Source organism: Melopsittacus undulatus, chromosome 7 (assembly GCF_012275295.1).
Source record: "Melopsittacus undulatus isolate bMelUnd1 chromosome 7, bMelUnd1.mat.Z, whole genome shotgun sequence".
Taxonomy (NCBI): Eukaryota; Metazoa; Chordata; class Aves; order Psittaciformes; family Psittaculidae; genus Melopsittacus; species Melopsittacus undulatus.
Genome location: NC_047533.1, coordinates 51,272,917 through 51,297,745, shown reverse-complemented (window position 1 = coordinate 51,297,745; position 24,829 = coordinate 51,272,917). Strand labels below are relative to the sequence as shown.

The following is a 24,829-nucleotide window of genomic DNA, read 5'->3' as shown; positions in this document are numbered from 1 at the left end:
TTTGGAAAAACTATACTTTAAAGCAAATCCAATTAAGAAACTTATTAGAAATCATATAATAACTGCACAGGTTAAATGTTGAGCCTAAAGAGGGAGGGTTTAGAGGAATACAAATAATTACTAACTTGTTCCATAGTTAACCAACCCAATACTGGGTCTGGTTTACTAATAGCGAAATGCCAAGGAGGATAAAGTTGATCAGCAAGGGCAGAAAATACAGCAGGAACAGGAGACTTAGTTGCTTGTATGCAGATTGTACAAATGTTACACCTAGATGTAACACAGAGACTTTTTAGAGATTTTCAGTGTCTCTTCCATGGAACAGCTTGTTAGAAAGCCCACAAGGAGACAGGCAGCTTTTGACTTCACCCTGAGTTACATTTCAGGATTGAAATCCCATGTTTGAAGAGCCATTCTGTGACAACTGCCTTAACATACTTGGATGCAGTACGATGACAGGAGCACCAGCAGCCAAAACATGCAGCAAATTTGCCCTCAGTTTCAAAAAGAGGAACTACATAAAAATTTGAGAGTTTGTTAAAAAGTAACTTTAAAAGTGCAGCTAATTTGAATTCTTAGAGGCATGTAGGAAGCTATTTTAAGATGCACATTTTAGAAACTTAAAGTCTACATGCACTTTTAAGGAAGGCTTGAGAATGGGCAAAAGGGAAACAGCACCAGTAAACAACAGGCTAAAGGAGGGTATTAGAAACAAGAAGCAATACTGAAATTAAAACAAACAAGCAAACAAAAAATAGAAAAAAACACATATATTCCTGCAGATTAAATGTAAGAAAAGTTATATTGGGCTTCCCATCCCTCCCTCCCCTCAAGGGAATCAAAGATAGTAATACGTTTTTCTTCAGTCCTTAGGGACAGGAAGCCTGGGCTAATTGATAACCATGGTATTAGCAAGAATGCTCAAAGAAAACCAGACTGTTGCAGAGAAGTCTATAAACTATTTGAGTCAGTGTTCACCAGTGGCTATGCTAAAAATTGAAGAGATTTTGAAGAGAGAATGGCTGAAACTGATAAAATGAACAGTAAGAGGCCACTAGGACCAGATGGAAATTAGTAACCAGTGTGTGTAGTTACAGTTTTAAAGGTGTACTGATACCCGGTGTCTGCAGGATGGCAAATGGGATGTCAGTTTTTATAACAAGTTCCATAGGAGATGGGGTGCCTGACAGGCTGGGATGGGAATTCTGGTCTATCCACCTTGCAAGTCAGTAGAAACAATGTTAGGTGATAGAACTAGTAGACGCCTGAATAAATGTAATCTTCTTGGAAGAGTCAACATGACTTTTGTAGAGGGATATTCTGCCTTAGGAATGTATTGAATTCCCTGAAAAGTCAATCTCCATGTGGAGAAAAGTGACTTATATAGTCTTAGTCGCATTTCCAAGGGATGACTCATCTGCTTTGGGGAGATAAGGGGATGCATACCTATCGGAAGCTTCTGGAATATTTATCTCCAATCACATGTTTCTCCCCTAAAAAGCTGTTCCTCTAACCTATTCCCAAACCCTTCGTTAGATACCTGGTTCCCTTAAAACTTAGTACTGAATAAGGTACATCTCAATCACTGTCACCTCCCTTAACTTTTTCTGGTCTCAGGAATGTAACTTCTTATTGCCTTTCTGTCATGAGATGAGCAATTCTGTCCTGAGTTGGGGAAATCAGGATTTCAGGGGTGAGAGCTTTAAAGGGTAGATTTCTATGGGGGATTGAAAGCATCTTAAGCACTATAATTGCAAACAGCGTTCCTCATGCTGTGTCTCCATTTCTAGGTCACCCTGAAGAGGGGATACTACATTAATGTGCAGGAACAAACCTGATCTCAAAGCCTGAAAACCCCCTGCTTGCTAATGAAGTCTTTAGCAGGTAAAGCAGAATGGATGTGTGCAGATCTCCTACCAGACCTTCTGTGACAGGAACATTTCAGATGGAAAATGAAACGCCTCTCTCTGGAGTCTCACAGGAATTCTGTACTGCCACAGTCTTTTCTCACAGAACTAACTTCCTGTTACCCCTCTTGCACTGCTGTATCTCTACCATTCATCTGATCAGGTGTCTGCTCATGAATATGAGCTAAAAAGCTAAAATGTCAGCTCTGCTACACTGCTTAAAGATCTTATTTCTTAAAATAGCTCCATTTAAATTTTAGACCCTTTTTATGAATTAGGAGTGCTGTGGCAATTCAGATATCTTTTACAGCCTTCCAGTCTTCTGTGGAACCATCAGAAATGTCATCTGTGGTAGGTCTCATTTGTGATTGATTTCTGCGAGGCTTTACTCTGCTGGTTGCACAGTAAAATGATGTGGAGGGAATAAATTCCTCAGAACTTCTAATTAGTTAATTAATTGAGGGCCAAGGGCTGGGGGAAATGTAGCTGCTGCAACCACTGTAGTTACTGTGGTCAGAAACACAGTTCTAACTGGTGGTGGAAAGAGACTGAGTCAGCTAAAAACAGTGGACCAAAACATCAGCAGTGTCAAGTGTTAAGTTTTGGTTTCAAAATAACAGCCCTTCTATCTTTGTCTTTTCCTCTCTTTGTGAGGGCTCCACCTTTCAGGATTCTTATATTGTCCAAGTCCCTGATGTAGGTGATCAAACCAGGTGTCCAGGGCTTGGCAATTTGGTCATAACATTCAGAGCTTTAGCACCCTTTATCGTCAAACCTTTCTAATCCTTTGGCTGGAGAGCACCTCTCCCTTCCTTTCTCCCACACACCTCACATGGGCTCTACTTACACTCCCGAGAAGTCGGATGTGGTAGTGTGGGATTCTGTGTCTGCATCCTTTCACAAGAAAAAGGAGGTCTTACATGGGCTGGGTCAGCCTACCTCTGTTGACTGATGCTTTCCTGCATAGCCAGGAAAGAAAAAGATGGGAAGTGCCTCTCACTTCTTATCCTATGAACTCCTATTTCCCTGTGCAGGGGAAACATCCCACCTTTTGGCTTGATTCATTGCCATCTCACACCTCCCTGCAAGTAGTCAAACTGTACCCAGGCACAGTCAGCCTCACACTTCTGGCATACTGGCATCCTGATGCCAAACCACAGCAGCCATCATGTTGGGGAAGCAGCAGCTTTCTGTTGGCCACTTTTTTTTTGCCTGAGATGGCCAGCCATGTCGCCGTCCAACTGAGAGCCATGTCCGTTGGATGTGGAGTCTGCGAAAGATAGAGTTGAATGGAACAAATAAAGAGTGTGATGTGAAACGCAGGGCTGGTCTGCAGCAAGCATTGGCTGCCATGCCTTCACATCGGTGCCCAGCCGCACCAGCTTGCGCGGATAAACTACACAGGCGTCGGGCCCGATGCTGGGGACGGGAAACGGGCTATAAACCAGTCCTTACAGTGCCGGGTGCCTCCGGTACGGTTACACACGTACCGGCATGGCTACACACGTGTATGCCCCACACGCACCCCGGGGGGCGGTACCGCCCGCCGCAGCCGCCAGGGGTCGCCACCCCCGCGGCTCTGCCCGCCTCTTCCTCCCGTGACGGCGCCTCGCCGGGAGTCCCCTTCTCCCAGCATCCCCCGCGCTCAACGACTACAGCTCCCGGCAGACTCCTAGAGCAGCTTAGTACTCCACGGCCGATACCTCCCCTCCCCCTTCCCAAACGGCCGCCGGGCTCACGTGACTTCCGCATAGCCAATCGCGTTTGAACTTTGGTTGTTCGTCCTCCCGTTCCCCCGCCCCGCGGCGCTCCTACGATCAGACCGATCTAAGATGGCGGCGGTGGAACCGGTGAGTGTTTCATTCCCTTCTCCCGCCCGCCTTTTTTCCTCCTTCTTCCCACTCTCGCCGCCGCCGCCTCCTTCTCGAGTCGCGGCTGCCACTGGCCGCGGCGGGTACCCGGCCGGTGATGGGGCGGGAGGCGGATGGGCGGCGAGGAGCGCACGCACGCAGGGGGACGGAGCGGGGGGAGGGGGAGCGGGAGGCGCCGGCCTGCGCGGGGGAAGGGGACTCAGGGCTGTGCCGGCTCCGCCACGCGAGGCGGGGGGCGCTGGGCCGCGCCGGCAGCCACCCTGGGTGGGCAGCAGACAGGCAGAGGGAGGCCCCGCCGCGGCTTGCGGGCTGGCGGCGCCGGTTGCTGCCGCCGCGGCGCCCATTGTGCCGCACCCCGCCGCCTGGCTCGGCTGCCCTGGCGGCGCTGCGGCATTGGGGGACGCTGGGGCCGGAAGGCGCGGCGAGGGGGAACAGCCGTGGGCGGCCGCGGCCCGGGCTGGCGGCCCGGGCGGACGGCTCTGCGCCGCTCTCGGCGCATGTGGCGAGGTGGGGGTAGCCATGTTGCTTTTCCCCCGGAGGGTTCAGGTTGCCGGTCACCGAGGGGCGGCTCTTCCTCACCGGCTGGCGAGCGCCCTTCCGGCAGGCAGTGGAGCAAGGTCTCGCTGCAAGGTAGGCACGATGCCCGAGGGCTTGCGGTGAGAGAGGCATCGCGGATGTGGGGTGAGTATCTGTGAGTTGGCAGATGCGTTGCTGGGCAGTTGGGCAGCTGAAACGAGAGAACAGCGTGGGGCTTCTTAAGGATCAAGGCGTGTCACAAGCGAAATTGGGTTTTTCCGGTCACGTCGTCTGGCTGGAACAAGATACTTTTTTTTTTGTTGTGTTTTAAGATCTTGATTGTAATTAAATGCTTTTTGTTTAGGTAGTAAGCTGTGTTTATGATTTAATGCTCTGTTTTCTAAAGATTTTCCCAATCTGTACTACCATAGAAAGCTGAATTAGCTGGAAGGGCCCAAGTATAGTTGTTCCATGGTTGTTTATCACGAGTGGACAGCAGAAGACTGTATATTAGAGTTTCAAGAAAAGAAGAAACTTAAGGAAGTGTACTGCTTGCCAGTGTGTGTTTTGGGCAGGCTTTGCACCGTTTAGACAGAAAATGTTTAAATTTGAAAATAACTGGTTTAAAATAAAGTGTACAGTTTTGCATGGAGGACATTGATCCTCCTCTTATGATTTTCCTCCATGAACAAAAACAACACCCCAAAACAAAACCTAAACAAAACCAAAACAAACCAAAACCCAGCAGCATTAGTTACAAGGAAGAGACTGAAATTGGTCAGTGTTTATAAATTGCTTGATGAGCAATTCTAACCAGGAAGTGTCAGTTGTTTAAGATACTGGCCTGGATTGCCAGCAGCAGCTTTCACATGTTCTCCCATCACAGTGCTAAACACTTGTTTTGACAGCTGTAGCCCAGGTACCTGAAAAAGAGAGCTTTCTGTTAGCTCAGTGCTTTGTGTTGGCTGTGGGGCTTAGCAGGGGCTGTGATAAATAGTTTTTAATACCATCAACAATCAGAATAACTCTGAAGGTATGGGGACAGGTTTTTTTTGGCTTTGGTGCTTGTATAAGTCTGTCTCTGTGCCATTCTCTCTGTCGCTGTTGCATAAATGTGAGGTTGCATGTTAAGCTACTGGGCATAATGTAGCAAAAAATAAACAGTTTTTTTGCTGTGCTGCTTCCCTGGAAGGTTGGTTTCCCAGATCCAGTTCACCATGCAGTGACAAACAGGTGTGCTGAGTCAGTAAAGGTGGAATGTAAGGTACAATCACAATAGTTTAAGTAATGCTGTTCAATGTTCTGCCCTAGTTGAAGTAGATTTGAATTCAAGAAACAAATGTCAGCTATGCTTCCTTATTTTTAAATGTAAATAATAATTTATTGCCCTCTTAGATGGCTCACGTTTTTCCTACCTAAGCTTAAATTTAGACTTGTGTAGTGGCTGAGGTCATAGATGCCTAATGTTGCAGAAATATACATGCTTTTCAATTGAACAATTTAATTGCATGTGTGGTTAGACATTGAATTACCCTTTGATCATTGGGAAGTATTTCTGTTGCTGCCCTTCAAAAGCTGGAGCTATGTTTTTAGAGATGTCATCTGTGATGCTTTCCGAGTGTGAAAATGTGCCTGTTTTTTTAAAATGTAGGGTCCTGTTGTGATGTTTCTAGTACTTCCATGCTCTCAAATGTAACACACCAGGACTTAAAATGTAACAGGCTGGAAAAAAGTGTTGAAACTCTTCAGGAGTATTGAAACTTGTTTAGAGTATTGAAAAGAGTCCAGAGGAAATTGCTAAGAAAAGCAAGATTAAAACTCTTTTTTTTTTCTTGTGCTGTCCAGACTTTATCTTTTAAGGCTATTTTGTTTAATTTGTGAGAATATGCAGAAATGTGTCCTATTAGTATGAACTTGTGTCATAGCCTTTAAGGATTAAATGTGGTTGGATAACACTGTGCAAAAGTCCACGAAGTTGTCGACAAAACCAGCAGTGATGCTTTAGTAAACACTAGTTTACCAAAGGTGACTTTAAAATGTAGCCACTTCTAAGTGGATATAAATCGTGTGGAATCTGATCCGTCATTGTTGAAGATTGGAAGTAGGAATCATGATTCCTTTTTTTGCTTTGTGACAGTTATTATTACACTTGCACAAATGTAATTCCTGTGAATTTAACGCTAGATTGTAAGATACATGAGTGAAACTTCAGGCATGTATGATTTGAAAAATGCTTATTGCAGCAGCTACTTGCCAGCAGGTAGGAATCAGAACTTTAAATGAAATGGGGACTACAAACTTGGTGTAGGGCCTTGAAATCCTGGAAAGTTCAAAATAGCTCCTAAAACTCAAAGTATACTGGAAGGTATATTTTTTTGTATTATTGACAGTTAACATGTAAATTAAGTGCAGGCCATGTCAACTTCGGACTTACTGTTAATTGCTGTTGTAATGAAGTCAGTGACCTGTTAGGGTTGAAACCAGTATAGTATTTAGCTGTAGCATTGTGAACGCAGTTGCTTGCTCATTGCATTTTCCTGAAATTATAAAGGATAGATGTATCTTCCATGCTGTTTAATAACTGGGGATGTGTATCCTAAACTTTCAAGTTATAAATTGTATTCCTGACTGAACAGAAGCTTTCTCAAAGGGGGGAATATATTGGACAGCTCTTAAATTTTGAGATAAACATATTTTTCTGAAAGCAGTTTCTTAAAAACATTTCACACAGCATATAAAATGTCAAGCTCACTTCAAGGTAGTGCATAGAAATAGGATGTGAGACTGAGCTGTATTTCACTTACTAATACTGCCTTGCAGGTGTTGGAGGTACATGTGGAATTTTGATCAGAAAATGTGACCCTTCTGGCAGCTTTGTGAAGATCAGTGTGAATTTTGAGAGGGTAGAGGGAAGGACCAGATAAAAGGTGTTGGTAGAGAGCCTGCACTGTGAAAGAGAAATGCACACTTTAAAAATGAATTAGTGTAACTTTTCCCTGAAACAATTCTTTTATCCCTTTTGAAATATTCTGAAGTCAAGGCTAAACAGAAGTTGAAACAATTTTTAACCTAGAAACTTCAAGCTTATTTCTTAAAACCCTAAAACGTATTCCTCTACATGTTCGCCTTATAAAGGTACTAGGTATGTGATCTACAGATTTAAGTGTGCTGTGTAATACAAGTTTGTTTTGTTAGCTGCCTGAAATTGGCACTTGTCCTTGATTCTTGTATAGTGGATGCAAGGCAGAAAAATTTTAACTGTTTAAAGGTATTTTTTTTTCCTAAATGTGCAGAGCAGTTGCTGAAATGTATAAGCTCCTAAACAGTGGTCAGTTTTTGTCATGTTCAGTGCTGCTTATCAAAGTAGCTTATGTACATTAAATGCCGTAATCAGGAATATTGGTAGTATGTCCAGTACTTTATCCCTCTAACCCTGGAGGAAGTGTGTGACTCTTCTACTCCAGTCTTACGTTCCTATACTTCTGTACATGTGTTTTACTTCTAATTTGGTGGGATATCACTCAGTTAAAATCATGTCCACTTTTGTTTTCCAAGTAGTGAATATCTTTCTAAAAAATCTATGGTGTTCTAAGTAGTAATGTATGCAGTTAGGGTAGTTGCTCTGTATGAGGCCCTGCTATGTTACACCTAAAAAAAATTTAGCTGTCATGATGTCTGGAAATCTATTAAATGCTGTTTAATCAGTGACAGGTGCATATTGGTACCTCTCTTCCAGTTAGTACTGCACATAGGATTTCTAGCTCTGTGTATTCATTCCTTAGAGTTGTGTATCAGATAATACTTGGTTTGTTTCTTTACAGCACATAATAATTGCTTGTAGGTGGGCTTAAATCACTTTTTGTCCAGAGTATTTTGAAATAAATAGCTCTTTCTTTGTGTCATGTGAATTGCTATCCTAACTGTAGTGAAATAGCAGTTATCTACAAAAAGCACTAGGACCAGCAGATAGTTGTTGTGCTTTTTCCCTTGACATTTGGTAACAGGGACATGTAGTTTTCTCATTCTCTTGAAAACCATAAACAAGGAGGTACGAACTTTCAAATGTAACTTACATTGATTTAATGCATGAAAACTTTGGATGCCTCTTCTACTAATAAATTTTCTCAACTTTCAGAAGGAATGAACAGCAGTGCTAGGCTGTGTTATGTCCTTTTGGGCCATAAATGTTGTGCTGTCTCAGCTGGACTTCCTAACCAGCTTCTCTAGGCAATTGGATGACATGAATGTGGTCTGGGCAGTACCTGACAACACTCAGTGAAATCTAGTCAAGCTTGTTGTTTTCTTCAACAGACAAACCTGATTAAGCAGTTTTTAGTGTAAGTGCTGTTTGTTTCCTGTCCTGGTATCATGCACACCTTCCTTTGATATGTTGGTCACTATGTGCTGTGGAGAAAGAATAAATAAAATTAAATTCTATTAACTAATTAAATCTGCAAGTGTCAGAAACCAAGTAACGTGCAGATATGCACAGTCATTAAAAGCTGAGTAGGCAAATGTTTCATGGTCTTCTGCAAGCTGATTCCTACATCAAACCCCATGTGGTTAGTAAATAAATGTCACTTTTAATTATATGCTGTCTTGTGTATGAGAAGTAGGATTGGCCAAATGAAGCTTTCCAGTTTATCTGGTAATACTACCCTATATTACATCTATTTTAAAAGCAGCAAACCAGGTGGTGGCTTAGCTTAATAGGAGATGCAAAGTCAATTTTAGGTTAAAGAATGCTTTAGTTAAACGCAGTAGTAAAGTATTACAAAGGATTTTAAATTTTGTAGTCCAGAAACTGCTGGTGGAGGAAGTCTGATTTACTAGTAAGTTAATAGTGTAGCAATTGGAAGATTTCAAGGTATGGATTGGTAAACTGTGGACAATATAACTTTAACTTACTTTGTGTTTCTCGACTCTTTTAAAACCTGCATGCTAGTGGTTTGGGGGTAGAATTTCACTGGAAGGAGATTGGATAGAAGAAATGGACTTTGAATACCAATTAGTGAACTTACTTTGTATTCGACTTAATAATGAAGAGTGCTTTGGTATCCAAACACTTTACCCTGGTGGTCAGAGTAGTGAGATAAAAGTAAGATGAAAGGAAATAGGAGGTGATATGATTAACCAGCCAAAAGTGAAAGTGGTCCTTTTCCAGTTTTCCATGGCGGGAAATAAAAGGTAATGGAAAAAAAGGTGCTTTAGGCTGCTGCTTGAGACCAGCCAGAAAACTTTTGTGGTAATTAGCTTTGCTTCCAACTTTACACCTTCTTCCAGGTTTATTCTCGTGTGTACAGCTGCCCTATCCATCATGAGCAGCCTGACACTGGAAAAAACATCTCTTCTGGCTGGCTTAGGTTTTGAGGGGAGCGGCATAATCCTAGGTCAAGATCATAGTTAGCTTAGAGGCAAGTTGTCATGTACTGTTTTCGACAGGAGCTTGAATTAATGGTTTGTCTTGAGTTTCCTTAATGCTAGGTAGCTTTCAGGATATTTTAAGGGACTTGTTATTGTGGTGACTTAACTAAAATGTTTGTGCTGAGTCAGATGCCTTCCATTTCTCCAGGAAGAGGCTTTCATGTGGTAATGTGAAGGGCAACCTGCAGTATACTGAGCAGGTATTGAGGTTGACTGTATTTTTATTTCATCCTAATTGACTGGATGTACTACCTTAATCCTTTTTTGATGTTGTCTTGTATTAGAAGTTAAGAAATGGCGTAGCCCTGCTTGTGCTCAATAGGCTTGTATGTGTCTGGAATAGTGACTAGGGAGCCTTCAGGATTAGCTCTTTGTACATTGGAAGTTGTTTGTTGAACAAACATGAATGGGATTGTCAAATGAAATTATGTGTGAAAGATGCTCTGCATTGATCAAGGGTAAGTTTATTTGATGTGAGAATCTTTAGTGTAATAGCATTTGTAAAACATTTTAAATATTAGATGTCACAACTGCAAAATATTGTGAATGAAAGCAAGCTTCATTACAAAACCTAATGCTTAGTTTACTTCCAAAATAGCAACAAGATTTTTCTTGTATGCTCACTATATTTGCACATATAATATTTCTAACTCTTCTAGTTAGAACCTCCTACAGAGGCAGCATTTGTAGTTGTTTGTACTTGGCTTTTTGTAGTATAATACAAGCAGTTAACTTGGAGGAGGAAATACTGAAGTGCTGCTTTGGTGTATTTATAGCCTTTGCCTTGACCACCTTGATTTGTTCTGTGGGGTTCTTGTATGTGGTTAAAGGGAAAGATGTGTATTTGATACCATCAACTTAAAAATGGGCAACCCTAGAAGTCTTAAGCTAGATAGAATTGGAAGCACTTACTGAGTTTGTTTTTAAAATCCGTTTTCCTTTTTATAGCATTACACTGGAGGAGATTTGGCAGATAGTTCAACACTGCTTCTGTGGGTTTGGCAGTGATGGATCCATTAGAGGATCTTTGGAAAGCATTTAGCTTTATTAAGAGGCAGGAAATTGTGCTACCTGCCCCTTCTAGGGTGAAAATCAAAGCACTAGCCCCTTTTAGGCCTTTGCTTTTCAATCTTTTCACTGTAAACATAGGAGCATATGAAGCATTCTTAAATATGATGTACATTAGCTTTTGAACTGACGTAGTTGGTTTGGGGTTTTTTTGTTGTTGTTGTTTTGTTTTATTTTGTTTTGTTTTTCCCCAGGTGAGCTGTTAAACTAAAGTGCACTTAAGTATTTTCAAGCATAAAGGTGTAACTTCCCTGAAGGAAAATGTAGTATCCTGCCTAATGTTGCTAAATATGTTGATAATTAAAAGAAAATCCTTATTAAGACCTTTAGGTGTAATCAGAAGAGTTTGCCAGCTGGGACTGAAGGTTAAACAGTGTTTATTCATGTTATCATTTCACATTCATTCTACTTTTTGGCAGCTTTGGTGGTGAGAAGCTGAGTAGCCTGGGATAAACTGAGTGACATGGAAGTCTGGAGTAAAGTGTTCCATTAATTAGATGACTTGCCATTACATAGTCCACCCCTACATTGCTTTGTTCTCTTAAGGCCACAGACTTTAACTTTGAAGTACTACTTTTGTACTGCTGTGTTTAGGAATGTCTAGGGTCTTTGGGTCTGTTGTAGTTAGTAGTTGTTTATATTGCCAAAGTGGTTTTTCTTTTGCAGGGTCAGCTGCAAGGTACAGGGGTCTTTGTCTTGGCTGTAGGGAATGAGCTATAGTCCTCATTCCTTGTCTCTGATATTCTAGCATGTATACCACATCAGAGAGAGAGAGAGAGATGGTGGTAACTGGTGGGGACACTTGGCCTCACAATAAAGCTTTGTGTTCCTTGGTTTGAAGGAAGGGCATTAGAATTTCAAACACGAGAAAATGGCTTCTCAGACTGAATGGCAAGCTTCAGGGGGGATGCAGAGGGATTATATATTGCTTCACTTCTCTGTTTATTTGTGTATATTTGACATCTCTGCCACTATCTCCAGATGTTGGCCAACATCATACCTGGGACTTGTCTAATCTGTGGTAGATGTGTGATTACGTTTATTTCAGTTTAAAATTTGAAAAGTGATACATGTATAGCTTCTGCTGTTTGGTGCCTGAAGCTTTGGTGGTAGAGGTGCTGCATATACAAAGATAACCACTTACCAGTTGGAGTTCTAGCTGCTTGTAACAGCTGATTTCAGACCTGAGAATTGTAGGCATGTCTCCTACTTGTAATAACAGATCTTGTTAAATAAAAGGGCCTGTACATCTGTTTCCAGTGGTGCTTTCTCAGAAACTAATAATATTTTCCCCTTCTGAAATTATTATTGTGGAAATTAATTTTTATATATGTGTATTGTAGATAACAGTGTGTTGTGTATTTCCGAGATAAATCTCAATTGTTCTGGAGTAAGACAAGTATGTTAAGTAAACCATTTTGGAAACAAATTCCATGGGGAACCAAATCACTGAACAGCAGAATGTGAATTCCTGCAGTTAGAATTTGTTGTAGGTCCTGTTTAGATGCTGAAAGGAAAAAGGGATGCTGATTGTGAATGTGGAATGAATTGGAGGAACCCTTAGCTTCAACCTTCTTAGTTACTTCAAAGAACTAAATTACCTCAATAAAAACTAAGAAGGAACATACTAATAACTCTTTTCTTCAAACAGGAAACCACTCCCAACCCTCAGCCTTCAGAAGAGGAGAAAACTGAGCCAGCAGCACCTAGTCAGGAGGTTGCCAGCCCTGAACAGTATATTAAGCATCCACTACAAAACAGGTAAATACTACAAAAGCATGATTGTAATTTTGCTCAAGATAGAATAGCACCTGTAGCTGTACAGCTGTCTTGTTTGCCTTATGCTTTCTAGGAGAGTTCTTAGAGTTCTCAATTTTTTGAAGTTTTTTGCAGTGAGGTTGCAGAGGAAATAGGATCTGATCCTGTTGTAATTTAGAACCTTTTCATGTAGTATTGTTACACAAGTTGAAAATCTTCACAGGTTTTCAGAATGAAGTTAGGTAATTGGAAAGAACGTGACCTAGCTTTAAGTTAGAGTCAATCAAAGTTTTTGTTGCTTTTGTCTTGTGACTTTTAAGAGACAGACACTGAGAGAAAGTTGCTGCCAAACAGAACTGCAAAAACTTTCATTCTGCCTTGTACTTCTGGTAGTTAAGGTGCCAGTGGTCAAGAGCTGTCATTCTTTTTTCTTACTAGAGTCTTACCCTTTTGTATCTCTACCATTTTTTTTTCTCCTGTTTGGAACTGAAAGTAGTAGAAGCTGTGTTAACCAGCCAAAGAGCTTTTTAGACTTGATAATATGAATGGTTGATGTTTGCAGTAATACTGTTTTCATTATCTGTAGAAGGAACAGAAGAAACACTGTTAAATGCAGATGTTCACGTTTGTACCAGTGTGTTACTAAGTAAAAACTGTAGGGCACTTAAATTTTCTTGTTTATAAAGAAAAAATGTGAAGCAGTAAAGTATAGCTAAAAAAAGTTACTGCAAAATCAAAGCCCACTTACTAAATTGTGTTCGAAGTGCAAAACCAGATGTTGTAAAAGCTACTATTCAACTTTTTACTGACCTGTAGAAATAATGAGGACTTTACCAAAAAGCTTTGTATTCAGAAATCTCAACTTGAACTACCTTTCTGCCGTAAGGATATTACAAGCCTGCAGGTTGAGTTTCTTCTAATGTGGACAAAACTTTCTCCAGCAGCATACATATACTTAAAACATCGCCGCTAGGAAGTTTTCTCCAGTTAGGCTGAAGAGCTGATGCAGTGCTCAGTACTTGATGTTGGTAGTTAGGTGCTGCCCCAAAATAAACTTTTTATTAAGTGGCACCTTACTCTTTTTCTAAGACATTGAGCAAGTGTGGAAGACCACAACACATGTTCCCTTGTTGTCTTTCTTTCGACTTCGATCCCTCCTTTTTTCCTCTAAACACTTTTATTAAGTTGATGCTGATACTCCTTTACAAGTGGTAGTAGGGCTGTTAACCAAAAACCACAAACTTATGAGGGTTTGAAATATCAGGAAAGGTGTCAATAATAGATTGACACTTGGTGCTCTGCCTTGAGAAGACAAGCCTCTAGTGCAAACCTGAGTGATTTCAACACTACTGAAATGATCTGAGTGAAAAATTAGCTTGTTTTTGTTAAATGCCTTATTAGGTATCCTGTTCCAGCATTTTGAATGATGCTTTTTAGGTCCAGAAAAAAACAGCTTTGTGTGAAAATGCATTGTGATTTGTACTCATCAGAGATGATGAAGAAAACTAGATGGAAAATTTTTCATTTTAGGTTAAAAATGTGCATAACTAATATGCAGACTTAAAAAGATTGAAACAGGTAAAGTTGGTGTGTTTGGTTTTTGATTGTTGCTTTTACTAAGATTAACACAGCTTTCCTTTTAAAATTTATGCTCTCCTATTATGTGAGTGCTTGGGAAACTCCCATGTCATGTATAGCTTTGGAGCGATATAATTAGCTTTTGTAACCTTTACAAGGAAATTACTGGAAAGGGAGCTTTGCTCCTAGGTTGAATAGTTGATGGTGGTGTAGACCACAATCAGTTATTTGTGGTCAGGGATTGCAGTTTAGCAGTGGCAGCAAAGAGAAACCTCTGAGGCTTAGAGGTTTAGAGTCTTAGAAAAGCCCAAAATTTTTTTTAAATATTTTCCTAAAGAGATTGATGAAATCTTCCATGATACTTCTAATGGGAACACGAATATTGTTAAGCGAAGAGTTGTATTTGAGAACTGACTTTCTAAGTTTTCTTACTGATAAAAACTTCTGTGCTGATATCTTAAGATTAACAATTAGTTTGGATATAACATTGCAAATAACTATATATTTAACGTATTTTAATTTATAGATGCTATTTTATTTTCTTTTAGATGGGCACTCTGGTTTTTTAAAAATGACAAGAGCAAAACTTGGCAAGCAAATCTTCGTCTTATCTCAAAGTTTGATACTGTTGAAGACTTTTGGGCGTAAGTAAAGATACTTCAGTCCATGTAATAATCCAGGCATATGCTGGCAAAGTTTATGTGAAAGTGAAAACACAAAGTACTCAATTAACTGCAATTATATGGGTGTAATCTGAAATGCTTGCAAAATGGAAAGTGATATCTAGCACATTTCTCAGAATGTGGTAGAATGTAACCCTTGAAGAAAATGTGATTGAAGTTCTTCATACTTTAAATGCATATTGGTTTGCTGTTAACACTGCAGCATTGCTTGTATTCATGTGTACCTGTAGGCCTTCTTCTGAAGTCTTAACAGTGCAGGCAAAAAAAACCCAAACATTTGTCCTCTCGCTAGAGGAGGAAACAGTATGTACTGCTATGGTCTTTTGCTCTGAAATGCATAGCTGTGAATTTAATTCAGAGTATATATTTTATATTTTAATGTTTGTCATCTCTTCTTACCTTTTAAGTTATTTTAATAATTTGAATCAGGCTGACAGCCTTTATCCCTAGAAGATTGTATTAAATGGTGAAGTTGAACATTCAAAGATTTCTTTGCAGAGATAGTAGCCTTAGAAATACAATTATCCTTACTCCATGTACATGTATGCACAGAATGCACATGCATGCAGAACTTGCTGCCATGAAAGTTCAGTGGGTTATGTTTCTAATAACTTTATTAAAACTTTGGTTAAAAGAAACATTGGTGTAGGAACCCAGCAAGTGTTCATAAACCAGTTTCTGTTCTGCTTCTTTAAGCCCAGAACATCCTAAAGCTCATGCTTTTATACTGCTGAAAAATACTTCAGAAATATGGTAGCTTCTGAAATTACTTTAATGCTTTTTAATTTTTGTATTTTGTTCAATCTTATGTCTTAAATTCTTAGAAGAATTTTGTACCTTAAGATAATACTTAGTTTTAATATGCTTTTTTCCTTCCAATAGTTTATACAACCATATCCAGCTCTCTAGTAATTTAATGCCTGGTTGTGACTACTCGCTCTTTAAGGTATGCTTGCTAACCTTTTTTCTTCAGTTATGGATATTCAGTGATGGATGGTTTCCTGACTAAGGAAGACACTGTCCAATATTTCACTTCAGATACTTGGGAGTGTCCTAAAGGTATTACTCTCTTAAGAAACTCCCAAGTACATGCCCTCTGAAAATCAGGCTGTCACTAGTTCTGAAAATACAAGTACTTGCTTTATAGCACACTTCACTTTTTATAACACACAATTCGCTTTTAAGTTTGACTATGTTTGTCTTCATTTTATGCTTGAGGAAATAATTGTTAATAACTTTTATAACATTAAAGATTTTTTGGCTCTGTCATTTGGTGTGACAAGAAATGAGTTAAAATGTGCAAGTTCTCTGGGAGGCTGCAGTGTTCTCCAGTGTTCAAAGAACAGATGCACAATGCACATACTAGGCAGATGCACAATGCTCTTTTAATTTTTACACCATAAGTTAAATGCTGTATCACTTATGTATAAAATAGAAAATTGTACCCAACACTGACACGTAAAACATGCTGAGGAAGTGTTCAAACCAGCGAATAGGAAATGCTGATGTGGTGTACGTGAAATCCTGCTTTAGCTGGAGCAGAGTACTGAACTGGAGCTCTGAATTAAATCCTGACCTCTCTGAAATGTTTCTAACATACAGCTTCCTTTCTGAATATCTAAATAATCACTTAAGTCATGGTGGCTGGTTAAACCACTCCTTTGCTGATAAAACATAGGTCCTGGCTGGGCCTCCTCAGAGGACTATGTCCTCAGAGGGCTGTGTACATAGTTTGTGAAGCCCAGCTGCTGTAAGTTTAGTGATGCTTGGGTTCGAGAAGGTAATGGTATTTTAGGTGACTGGAAAACCTTACTAGTAAATTTTAAGAAGCTGTGAGCTCTTCAGAGTTTGGGATATCTATGGATCATACTTTTTTTTTTTTTTGCAAGGATCCTAAATCTGTTATAATTGTGTTTGCTTAGCAATAATTTAATTATTTAAATGCATGAAACAGGAACAGAATTGGCAAGTGCTGCAGGCTTCTGAGCAATCTCTTGCTCTTGTCCTTCAATTATGACCTCGTAAGAGTACCTCTTAAATTTAAATGCCCTCAGTGGCAGCTGCAGGGCTCAAACTATGTCATCACCTTTAAAAGTGAGCTGACACCACTTCATCCTGCATGTTGAACACTTAATTAGCTTTCAGCCAAAGTTATGTAGTGCGACTCTCTTCATAGACAGTTTTTCACTAAATTTCTCTGTCTAGACAGTTACCTGCTTTTGTAATGACTGGCTGTTCTGAAGTGCAGCGTAGCTTGTTGGATGTGGGAGAGGCAGCTGGCTGCTTTGCTGGATAAGTGTATACAGAATCACTTAATTCAGTGCAGGGCCACTGGTAATGAATTAATCAAAATGAAACTTGCTTCTATATGGTGTGTTGATTATTATTTTTTTTTTTTATTGTGGCCCAGACAGTTAAAACCCTTTTATTCTCACTGTGTGTGTACAGGAAGTTGCTGAGATAGACTGCCAGGGGTGTCTGTTTCAGTGCAGCAATCTTTATGCATAAGCAAAGCACTTGGCCAGTGTTGTACTGAGTCCAAGACTTAAAATAAGGACTTCAGAATGTAGCTGCTAATTTTGTCTGGTTTTATACAGGCCTATTCCCTCGGGGTTTTTTATGTGATCTTGTGTAGCCAAAACTTGCCTGGGTTGCGATTCTTTGGTAGAAATAATTAATTGGAGAAAGTGCACTTGCAAATCTGTTTTGAAACTTGGTACTGGTGCAAGACAGTATTTCTGGACACATATTTATCTCAAACAATGCATTTTTTTCTGAAGTTGCTGATTCAGTTATTACTGGCCTTTTGGTTATTCTTTAGGAAAAATACAGATCAGATCTGATTTAACTTCTAGCTGTTCTTTGCAGGATGGGATTGAACCCATGTGGGAAGATGAAAAGAACAAGCGAGGAGGACGATGGCTAATTACACTAAACAAACAGCAGAGGCGAAGTGACCTCGATCGCTTCTGGCTAGAGACAGTAAGCACTATGGCCTTACAAGTTGCAACGGAAGAATCTTGCATTTGTATTTAATACTTTAACTGGTTTGTTCTTTCTGTGTGCCACACACAGACTTCTGGCTTCCTGGCAGCATAGTGTCCTGTAAGTTTTTATTGACAGGTTTTCAGTAGTGATGTTTAATGTAGTTCTGTTCTGTTGGATACTTACTATATAGTGGGCAGCAGAAGAGAGAATTCTACAGAATAGATTAACCTTTTCCTGTGGAATGTACAGAACAGCTGTTGAGCTGCTGGGAAAATAATACAGTCCTGAATGTCAAGACTCACAGATTTGTCTGCTTAAGTGTAACAATTTGTTTACAAGTATTTGTAAATAAGAATGGTTTATTTGTAAATAAGAATAGTTTTCAGGTTTTGGTCCTCCTTAAGCGAGGGAGTTTCAGTTTTTTGTTCTTTCTGTACTTATCTTAACACTAGTATAGACAAGTAGTAGCAGAGTCTTCCTGTATGTACACCATAACAATAATATTGTCCAGTGCTGTTATCTCTGGATTAGATTTTTCTGAATGATAAATATACTTCTAGACATTGTGGGTTGCAGTACGTGTCTTATAGAAAAGAATTGTACTGTCTAGGAGCTGACTCAGCTTAGCCTAAAACAGTCTAGTCTGTTCCGGGTCTTAGGGCATGAATTGCAGACATTACAAGGGAAAGCAATCTTACCACGTCTCTTGATCTTTTTTCCTCTGCTTGCATGAGGTACAAGAAGTACCGCACCCCTTTGAAAGGGAGGAATGGCATTCACAATCAAAGCAAGAAGTGTCTAAAATACCAGAGCTATTAGGATCTTTCTAGATCTGTAATAGTGATTTGAAGAAAGGATTGTGACCAGTATACTACTAGGCAATATGACTGCACATGAGAAAATTAGTGTCTTGCTGTGAGCATTTGGCCTCTCCTTAAATGCCTGTATGAGTCCTTCTGATTTGTAACAGCCATTACATGCAGATTGGAAACATGACTTAAGGCTAGAGGGCTCTGCTTTTTGTTCAGCAGCAAGCAACAGAAGAGAGCCCGAATACCAGGTGACTGGGATGTCTGCTCTAAAACAACCCTGTCACTTGTAATTATTAGTGACCAACTTCCTTCAATAAAAATCAAAGCCGTTTATCAGTCCCCTGTGCAGCAAACTTTTATTGTAATGTATAGACATTGGTGGTGTTAACTCTAAACTAAACCTTATTTGAGAAGACTTTTCCTCCTTTTGCGTAGCATTCATTAAGAATGTACTTGACTGTAGTGTTCATTGAGCATGATAGTCATCTTTGCTTGTATATGTACTAAGGCTGATCAGTATTTTGAATAGTCATGTGTAGTTTAAACTTAGAATCATAGAATAGTTAGGACTGGAAAGGACCTCAAGATCATCTAGTTCCAACCCCCCTGCCATGGGCAGGAACACCTCACACTAAACCATATCATCCAAGGCTTCATCCAGCCTGGCCTTGAACACTGCCAGGGATGGAGCATTCACAACCTCCCTGGGCAACCCATTCCGGTACCTCACCACCCTAACAGTAAAGAATTTCTTCCTTATATCCAATCTAAACCTCTACTGTTTGAGTTTCAACCCGTTACCCCTTGTTCTATCAGTGAATATGTGCAGCCTGCAATTGGGTGTAATGTTTAAAGTATGTGTAGTTATACCTGATTTATTCAGCAGCACACTTTGTCCTGTCCTTTTTTATTGCCATGATAAAGTCAGACCTTGCAGCTTTCACAGGTGTGGAAAGACCTGCTTTGTTGAAAAAGCTGCAAATGTATTGAATTTCCAAATGTTAAATAAGTGAGTCTGGAAAGGAAAGTTACTATAATGCATCATATTTAATGTACTGTGCAGGTGAAGTAAACAAGTGTCCATTTGGAGATTAATACTTCAGTGTGTAGAAGGGTTTTTAATTCAGCATGGCCTAGATGAATCTCTTAACCACGAGAAATTCTCATCTTTGAATACCTAAATTTGCTTGTTTTACAAGTAGCAAGTTGAAGAATTTAAATATCACTTCCACAGTTAGCACACTTACCAGAATGAGTCCTAAACTCAGTCTGATGTTCCTGATGTTCCACGTTTGCCAACTCTTAGCTTTACCGCTAGAAATTGATAGAGGAAGAATCTTGTGTTACTTGTACAGTTGTATTGTTGCAGTTGGGTTACACTCTTCAAGATGATTGATTTCCACTTTGGAGTCTGTGGGAATTCTTGTGTGTTGACAGGAAGTAACACTTCATTAGACAGCACTTTTCATCTAAGTTGCAGTCTGATCTGCCTCGAATTGATACACTTTAGAATTGAAATTGGACCTTACATAGATGACATATTGCCCAAGTTGTTCTTCACAGGTTCTTTCTAGGTAGTGAATGTAAATGCATAAATGTTCAGGGTTTTCTATCTGTGTTAAACATACTGTAGAAGGAAAAATACATTTCTTGAATTCTGTCATGATTTTGGATTGGAAGGATGGGTGGGAGGCAGCACTACATTAAGTGGTCAGCTGTGTCAGAACTTGCAGGTGCTGGGCCAGGAGATGAAAAAGTCAACATAGGAATTCCACATCTGATTTTAAGTTCTCTTGTAACACTTGAAATTTCAATAAGATACTGCAATAAACAGAAAATTATTGCTGCATGGCAAGTTCGTTATAAGAAGTATTGTAATATGTAGTATTCTTCAGTCCTTTGTGTACGGTGTTTGCCTGTGGAGCAGGATTCTGACTTGTAATGCCCCTTCTAATGGTTAATCTTTTGTTTTGTAGCTGCTGTGCCTTATTGGGGAGTCATTTGATGACTACAGTGATGATGTATGTGGTGCTGTTGTTAATGTTAGAACTAAGGGTGATAAAATAGCAATATGGACAACTGAATGTGAAAACAAGGATGCTGTTACACATATAGGGTAAGTAAAGTGCTTGGTGTCTTGAACATATGAAATACAACAGTGCATTTAAAGCCAGCTAACTTGATAGAGAATGCACTTCAGGCAAACGTAGCCTTTAATAGCATGGTGTAGTCTTCATTCCTGTAAGCAACAGTAATCATCTCAGATTATCTGGAGACTGTACTATGGAAAATGTATTTCATGGTCTGTTATTTAGCAAGTATTGTTAAACTAATGTATTTTTTATGCTGTAGTATTGATATTTCAAAATTACTTGCTGTTAAAGTCAATCACTGTAGGCCACTTAACCTATGCAAATTGGTGGAAATATTTCTCTTCCCAGCTTAGCGCATTTGTCTTAGGTCAAACTTTAACTGACAGGCATAGTAACTTGTTAACATTTTTGCTGATTGGGTGGCTCCCTTGATGCATTCCTCATTTGGGCCCTTAAAAATCCTTTGGGGTCTGCATTAACAGTTTTATTATATGATCAGATTCAGATTTGAAAGGTGTCTAACAACAGACAAACAGGACTGTGGAACATATCTGTTATTAGAGAATAACCTTGCATCAAGCCTAATAGGCATCGGAAGATTTTTAGAATGGTACTAACCATTAACCTAAAGAGCTAACATGGCTCCATTAGAGAACTGTAAAGAAATTAAGATTTTTTGCAAACTTGACTGACACATTGACTAAGGTAGGTTGTGTTGTCTACCTGCTGTACCTTGTGTTACTTCACAGACAATATATCAAGGTTTTTTAAACAGTTAAAGTTGGAGTAAGCTGTGGTTCTGTGAACTGCTCCATAGAGAAAACCCCCAAATTTATGTAGTTTTGTTAATCTGCAGTTGAACAGGCTTGTCCTGTGGTTTAGTCAGAGCTTGCAGCATACTGTCATTAGTGGCTTGCATCTCACTTGCTGCTAAGGAATGCTCTGTTTGTAAGGTGTGTGCTGCTGCTTCTTTTTCTTACAGCATGAGATCCAGGTGATTTTTCTTAAAAGCCCCTGTTGGGTAGCTGCCCATGACCAGCTACCAAGAGAGCAGACCACAGGAGTCTGATCTCTACCAGTAGGTAAAGAAAACATGCAATGGAGACATGTGTGGTGATAAATCTTGACTGTTCCATGGAATTGCTGTTTTATTAGGTTCAAGTGGCTTCATCATTTCCAGTAGCTGGAATTGTGGGACTGTGACTACTTCATAGCTGTTTTCTGTATGTGGGAATATGGCTTGCTGATCCTGATGATATTCACATGAATGCAGTGGAATCCCTGTGTTTTACATTTATGTAGGCCTGTTAAGTTTTTTTGCAAGACCTTGTCCTATTTTATATTGTAAGTCATTGTTCGTACAGAACTATAAGCTGATTTTAGTTGCAATAACCTAAAAAAATCATGGTTTGAGGCCTTTATTCATACCTGAGAAATTGCTTCTAAATAGACAACTCTTTTTTAATGAAGGTGTCAGCAGATCTTAAAAGTAGGTGTCTTGGTACTAATGCCTTCCTAAGGGTTTAAACTATTTTTCTGTTTCTTTTTTCCAGGAGAGTATACAAAGAAAGATTAGGACTTCCTCCAAAGATAGTGATTGGTTATCAGTCCCATGCAGACACAGCTACTAAGAGCGGCTCCACCACTAAAAATAGGTTTGTTGTTTAAGACGACACCTTCTGAGTATTCTTTCATAGGAGACTGCGTCAAGCAATCGAGATTTGGGAGCTGAACCAAAGCCTCTTCAAAATCGGAGTGGACTACATTTAAATTTGATTTCCATCTAAGTGTTGCTAAGATTTGTGAGAAGTCTCATTCGCCTTTGTCTTGTACTTCTGTGTTCCATCTTTTTTTTTTCTTTTTTTTTTCTCTCCTCTATTTTGGCTGAAGTAACCATTTCCAATCAGAACTTGAGTACACTTCACCCCTCAATTCATTAATGTTTTCCTGGCCCACTCTGTAATAGCTTGATAGAACCATTACTATTACAAGGAAAAAATAATTGTTTATCCACAGTATTGAGAAAAGAAGTTGCATTTCTGTACCTGCAGGAAATTACTCTGTTTTACATTTGCATTGTATGCAGTAACATTTTGCTGGTTTGGAAAAAGTATGGTGCATACAGTTTTCTAGCAATTTTTTTTATACAGCATCACCTTTGCTGTAATGTATGCTGATGGCTGCTAGATTAATTTATTTGTTTTCCCTATTTGATAACATTAGTGATATTTTGATTTCAGTTGTTTTTGCTCATGTAACATTTGGTGAAGAATCTGGGAATATGACAAAGGTGGAATAAACATTAATTTTGTGCATTCTTTGGTAATTTTTGGGCTTTTTTGTAACATCAGAGCTTTGCTACAAATTTATGCATTTCAGTCCAATTGGTGATCTGTTTGTGTGATTTCCTAAACATAATTGTGGGGGTTTTTTTAATGTAACACCATAATTTACATTCCTTACTAGAAATAGTATGTCTGGTTTTGTATCTTATGCTGTATTTTAACACTTTGTATTACTTAGGTTATTTTGCTTTGGTTAAAATGGCTCAAGTAGAAAAGCGGTCCCATTCATATTAAGACAGTGTACAAAACTGTAAATAAAATGTGTACAGTGAATTGTCTTTTAGACAACTAGATTTGTCCTTTTATTTCTCCATCTATACAGCAAGTATTTGTACCTCTTGTGACAAGGCAGTCTCTACTGTGGCTTCTATTGTAGTGTCTTCCAAGAAAGATGAATTCTGGAGCTATAGTACGTTGAAACTTCTAATAAATCTGTTAGCTAGCACCCTAAGTCACAGTGAAATTATATTGATGTGGTTACTGTTTTTTCTTAGTGGTTGGTTTAATTGACGGTTTGCATTGTTTCTCTTCTGACTTTGGTTTATGCCAACCAAGAAATCCAAGGGTACATAGAAAGCTGTCTAGTTTCAGGTAGGAACTACACTAAAAGTGCTTAAGTGAGTGATTCTACTGTATGTAATTTTTATATGAAGTACAAGTAGAGTGCGCTAGAGACATGGCTACAAGGTAAAAGTATATAAGGATCTAGATAGTCTGCTGTTACATATATCTTAGAATGAAATTTCAGCTTCCATTGGCTTGAAAGTTTCTGTGGGATCTGCAAGTTTCCTTGACTTGCAGGATTGGGGGAAGATCTTGAAGGCCCTTGAGTCAACTTCTTGGCTTGAACATGAGAGAGGCTTTTTCTTTCCACTCTTTAAAAGTGCTTTATTGCTCATCTCTTATTTTTTAGTGTGTGATATGCTTTAAGATCTTGCCAGGGCTATGTAGCCTTTCTTCAGATAAACTTAAAAGGCAGATGCTTGTTTGGGTTTTGATCTTTGTGATAATTCCTTAAAGCAAGTTTAGTCACTGTGGGCAGTGAAGGTTCAGTTAGATCAGGCTTTTAAATCCACCTGATTAATGTGCTGAAGTATTTTTGTGAACTAAGATAGACTTGAATATTTTCTTGCACATTTTTTCTGAAATGTCACGTAAATAGCATGTCAGACTATACAGAAAAGGTATTGCATTAACTTTGGATCATTACTATGTCTAATAGAAACACTTTCAGTAGGCACGTATAGCCAATGGTACTATGTCTTCAATATCGGTCACTAACTGGGATAGATGTTTGATGTGGAGAGAGCGGTTAGGCTGTTTGTATGCTGGTCTCTCTGGATTCTCGTGTAACTGGTCACCTTCCTTGATTCTGCAGGTGGGCAGAGCCAGATGGATTTAATAGGGCCATTCATGATAGAAAGCAGCAGTCCCTGCCTGTTCAGCTTACTTCTTCAGCTTATCTTTGCAATTTAAGTAAGCTCTTTGAACTAGATTTCTCTGAACTACTCTACCATCAGCTTCAAGCTGAGAAGACTCTGTGTAATTTGGGACTGCTGGGGCAAAGCTCACTATAAAGTGTGGAACAAGGTAGTGCTGCCATTCTGTGAAGTGCTGAGATTGAGTGCTGTTGTTAGCAGTACATAGTAATGGTTTTGTTTCATTTCACTACAAGACTGATTGGAATATTGTTCAGGGAGGCAGCATTTTTGTTAACCTAGAAAAGTGATTGATATTTTCTTGGTATAGTCTCAGGTTTTTGAGCCTGAGCCTATTTAAGTAGCCA

At 39.5% G+C, this 24,829-nt stretch overlaps 1 protein-coding gene across 1 annotated transcript; it reads left to right on the top strand.

Annotated features, from left to right (window-relative positions):
- Nucleotides 1–3,613: 3,613 nt before the first annotated feature.
- Nucleotides 3,614–23,506, top strand: EIF4E (eukaryotic translation initiation factor 4E). The gene is made up of 7 exons (XM_005148658.3): nucleotides 3,614–3,757; nucleotides 12,438–12,547; nucleotides 14,671–14,766; nucleotides 15,688–15,751; nucleotides 17,674–17,787; nucleotides 20,582–20,721; nucleotides 22,252–23,506. The coding sequence occupies exons 1-7, from the start codon at nucleotides 3,740–3,742 to the stop codon at nucleotides 22,364–22,366; spliced, it is 657 nt and encodes a 218-aa protein (XP_005148715.1). The 5' UTR covers nucleotides 3,614–3,739; the 3' UTR covers nucleotides 22,367–23,506.
- Nucleotides 23,507–24,829: the final 1,323 nt, after the last annotated feature.

Bases quoted from the DNA above. Each gene is read 5' to 3' on its own strand.
- EIF4E (XM_005148658.3), top strand. The intron at 15,752-17,673 runs GTATGCTTGCTA...TGTTCTTTGCAG, and splicing joins GTGACTACTCGCTCTTTAAG to GATGGGATTGAACCCATGTG. The intron at 17,788-20,581 runs GTAAGCACTATG...TTTGTTTTGTAG, and splicing joins ATCGCTTCTGGCTAGAGACA to CTGCTGTGCCTTATTGGGGA.